The 4,415-nt window shown below is 44.6% G+C and overlaps 1 protein-coding gene across 1 annotated transcript in view; it reads right to left on the reverse strand.

The window, feature by feature from the left end:
* Window positions 1–8: 8 nt before the first annotated feature.
* Window positions 9–4,415, reverse strand: part of LOC111653730 (phospholipid phosphatase-related protein type 5) — an 85,912-nt gene continuing 81,505 nt past the window's right edge. Inside the window, exon 7 of the mRNA XM_023404394.2 lies at window positions 9–726. Within this exon, the coding sequence (XP_023260162.2) occupies window positions 697–726 (30 nt within the window). The 3' untranslated portion in view covers window positions 9–696. The remainder of the gene's footprint in view (window positions 727–4,415) is intronic.

A 4,415-nucleotide genomic window follows, 5' to 3' on the forward strand; every position in this document is an offset into this window, starting at 1 on the left:
TCCTGACCTCCTGAACTCCTGATGCTTGACTTCATGTTTTGCTCCTCGTGACCTGTGACACACTGAACAGTGTTCTCCTCCATCTCTGATCTAGAACCAAAGATGCTTCTCTTAAACAACTGGATCCACCTGCAGCTGTTAGCATCAGGAGTGTTTAGTTTTATCTTTGATTTAGGTCCAATATTTCACTGAACTAGTTTGATAAATATGGGCCCAGCGGTCAGCGTCATCCTGATGTTCACAGCTGTTCCTCTGAACGTTATGAAGCTGATGTGACAACAGAAGCTGAAAGGAGGAAACACCAGAGGTTCAGAGACTCTCAGTCAGCTGACCGGACACTTTCCACACACAAAATAAACCAAGAGGAAAAGTTTGACCTCAGAGTGGAGACTCTTCACTCGTTCCTCTCGTGTCCCAGTGTGCAACAAGTCCGCTCCGGGTTTTGGATTCTGTCAGGGATTCTGAGTAAGTGCATAGATGGAGGAGGCAGAAGCAGCCGGTCCGGCTGAGTCTCTTTCTTTTTTTCCTTAAATACAAGAAGCTGAATGACAACGGGGCCCGATAAAGACGACATAGAACAACATACCGCAGAACAGACACACACACAGAATGGGTTTAGCGCTGCGCTCCGGTTAATTGGATTGGACGGTGAAGAGCGTGGACGTCCAATGGGTCTGCCACACGGCCGACTCCACGTCATGTGACCTCAGCGAAGGCGATGTGATTCTGCGGGGGGGGGGACAGGAGAGGAAAGTCAGAATCAGAGTCCTTCAGATGGACGTCACAGCAGAGGAAATAAAAGACATGATGTATTTCAACCTGGTGGATTCACGTCATCTGTTGTGGAGCTTTGGGAAAACGTGCACTTTCGTTGACCTGGATGTAGATGTCTGATGGAGTTAGTTATTCCAGCTGCTGAATCAAACTAAATTTGATTCTTGTAAAAATCCTGTTTATTTCTAAGGCTTTCTTACTAAACGTTCCCTGAATCTCTACAGCACAGCAGCGTTAGCAGCACTCAGACCGAGAGAGGTCACGTCTACCAAGAATACACCAGGTTAAAAGAACAATGACATTTCCCTTAAAATACAAGAACACAAAACACATCATCACTCTCATGCAGCTCTAGTAGAAACAGCATCTCAAACAACGGCAGTAAGAATCAGAGGCAGGGGGACGGGGAGGAGGAGGAGGAGGAGGAGGAGGGTGGAAGCCCGGAGAGTGTTTCTCTGTTTCCTAAAGCAGCTACAGAGGAGAGGACGTCCTCTTCAGGCAGGAGAGCGACGGACTGACGAGTGTTCAAGGTTTAATGAGACGTGGAACAAGGTGGACGGTTCAGGCTGAGAAGACTCTTCACATTCTTCTGCTGTTTTGTCATTAAAGTATGAAGACTGGATCGATCTGTAGTGAGGATGGGCTTTTAGTTTATTAGATCGTATACGAAGTGACAGGTAAATAATTAGTCTCTTAGTTTCTCAGCTGCAGGAAATGATCCGCTGTCTTTCCAGCGACTGTGTTAAACGTGTGAGCAGTTTCTCTCAGCAGCGAGTCTGTTTCTGGGTTATATTATGTTCTCCTGTAAAATATAAGTATATTTTTATATTTCATGTTTCAGGTGTTTTTTTTAAACAAAAGAGAATCATCTATATTATGAAAGATATATCGAATATCAGCCTCACTAACCCTCTAACCCCACCCTCACTTATTAACGACAGATGCCTGTGTGATTCTTCAGTTAGCATCGTATGCTAACTCTTAATGATTCTCACTCTCAGCTGCTTCATGTCCACTGACACGTGACGGATCAAACTGTCCCTGGTGTTTTCACACTGCTGGTTAAATAACCCCATGCAGCGGTCTGTTGGTCCTCCCGCTCGTTATCGGCCTCCTTAATGAGGATTAATGAACTGACAACATGCTAATACCATCCCCGATACCAGGCTGATTCCTCACTGCAGCTGCTTGTAGAAGCGGAAGATGACCCAGTTTAATAAGTATAAGTCTGATGTTGCTGCAGCACATGAACAGTGTGATGTTAAAGGAGGACTGGGTTATCTCTGTGCGTCTTATCAGCAAGGACATCGTCACTGAGGAGAGTGTGTGTTCAGTGTGTGACACACACGCTGAGGAGTCGTACTGACAATGAACTGATATGGATTCCTCCAGACTTTTCATCTGACTGAGATATTAGTATTTACATCAGAGCAAATCTCTTCTTGTGTTGTTTCTAATGAAGAAACCAATAATTCAGCCTCAGAACGAGACTGTCACTTTCTCCTTCGCGCTTCATTAAAGCCAAACGAGTGTTTTTTGTTTTTTTTTGCAGAAATTGAATCAAATCATTAACTGGTTTCACACATTTATCTTTCAGGGAAATGATACGTAGCCGGTGAGGTTCAGCCTGTGACAGAGACAAAGTGTTATCACTCCACTCCACTGAAGAAGAAAAAGCAGCTAAATAAAAGCATGTGAATCATTTTTTTTGCTGCTCAGAGGTTCCTTCCTGCCGTGGCATTTTGTTCACTGTGGCTTGTTTGGCTTCCAGGCATCTTTTAGGCCGAGCTATTTTTAGAGCGGGCAATTTTCCACCGAGCCCATCGACGCCGAGGTGAGAGTGTGAGATTTTCTGCTCTTTGTAAGACAACCGAGCACAGGCTTTTTAGCGGGAGGCTGCGGATTGAATCATCAGATAGGAGCTGTGTATTGTCTGCATTTCACTGCTAAATGTGTTTCTGGTTAGAGCAGAAACACACCGCTCTGCTGCCATGAAATCACAGGCTGTAAAAATAGAGATTTCACTCAGATGCAGAGAAAACAGAAAAAGCACTTCAACCCAAACCTGCCAAACACTCTGGACGTTGAACTGGATCTAAACTGGTTTGTGTCTGTGGAACAAGACGTCAGACAGATTGTCTGACCAACACACAGACATGTTCAAGGCAGATTCCTCTTTATTCCACTATAACTGTTTATGTGGCTGCATTTCCACCAGTGAGGAAAACTGGTTTTCACTAAAATGGACTTCAGTTCATTGTTTTACATGTAGATGTTTGGCTTCTTTTAATGGTTTGTTTTCTGCTTTGTTGATATAATGTGATTTTAATAATTGTTTGTGTGACACCAGGAAGACGAGCGACCGCTGTGTGGAGGCTGACGGAGATCCCAAGGAAGAAACACAGAAATAAAAAGAGGAGCAGTCAGCTGATCAGACGGGTTGGGAACAACAGGATTATCTAAAGCTCGTTATCAGAGGTCAAAGTTGAAATGAAAACAATAAACCTCCAAACAAAAGCTTGAGTCTATGTTCTTGTCTCTACTGGACTGTGGTGATGTGTTTCCTTACATCACGATGTTCAGTCAGTAGATTCATATCAGATGACAGGAGTGAGGGTTTACTGCAGACCTGCACACTTTACTGCAGAGTCTAAAGGCTTTCTATGAAAACAGCCTGTCATCCTGAATCTCCTGCAGGATCCAGACTCCGGGTGGAGACAGAGATTCCTCCATCAGTCAGATTCAGGGGATTTTTTCTGCCTTTATTAGAGAAGTAGACGGTGAAAAGACGACAGCAAGTGACGGGAGAAGGATGGAGAAGGACACTCAACAATGATCCATGTCCAGAGGCGAATGGTTTAATGTCCTTTCATCTTTTCACATCTGCATTCTTATCATTCTTGTCCTTTATTTATAATTTAGTGTGTCTGTCTTTCTGGACTGGAGTCATGTCTGTGAGGAAGTTTTAACGTCACCTAGTCTGATCACCTCAGGTAGAATCACACCACTGCCAGCTACAAGCTAACAAACAACATCAACAAATAAAAGATGCTAACTGCGCTAACGGTTCTGATCCGTCTGCTAGTCTCTGGTTCTGGTCTCAGACTCCTCCTCTGAGTCTGGGTCTGACTGAGGCTCAAACATGTGGCTGAGTCTCTCTGATGTTTCCTCCTCTCACCATCTTGATGCTCTCTGCTCTCTCACCTGTCCACCTGGAGCCAGCAGGTGGTGGGCGGGGCTCAAGGCCCGATCCAGGTTTCTCAACCAGGAAGTGAGAGGAGACGAGATTCAGACCGAGTTTAATGTGAGAAAACATGTTGAACTAAATATGAATCAGAGCAGAGGATGGTCACAGAGTTTAAACACGGAGAGGAACTTTAACATTTGACTGGATCATGACTCGGAGGAGGAGGAGGATGATTTTCTTCACAGTCTCTGGCTTTTGTTTCCGTCTTTGTTCTGCTGACTGTCAGCTACAGGTGAGTTCTCTTACACACCACATCCTATAATCACCTGATGTTGAAACAGCGCCTGGAACAAAGAGTTCAATTACAGAGGAACGCAGTGAACAGTTCATCCCCTCCTCCCTGTTAACACTTATTCAGATGGGGCTTTAATATTTATACCCAGAGAGCACAGAC

This window comes from Seriola lalandi, unplaced genomic scaffold (assembly GCF_002814215.2).
Source record: "Seriola lalandi dorsalis isolate HSWRI2012SDOR001 ecotype SW California unplaced genomic scaffold, Sedor1 jcf7180002054241, whole genome shotgun sequence".
NCBI classification, from domain to species: domain Eukaryota; kingdom Metazoa; phylum Chordata; class Actinopteri; order Carangiformes; family Carangidae; genus Seriola; species Seriola lalandi.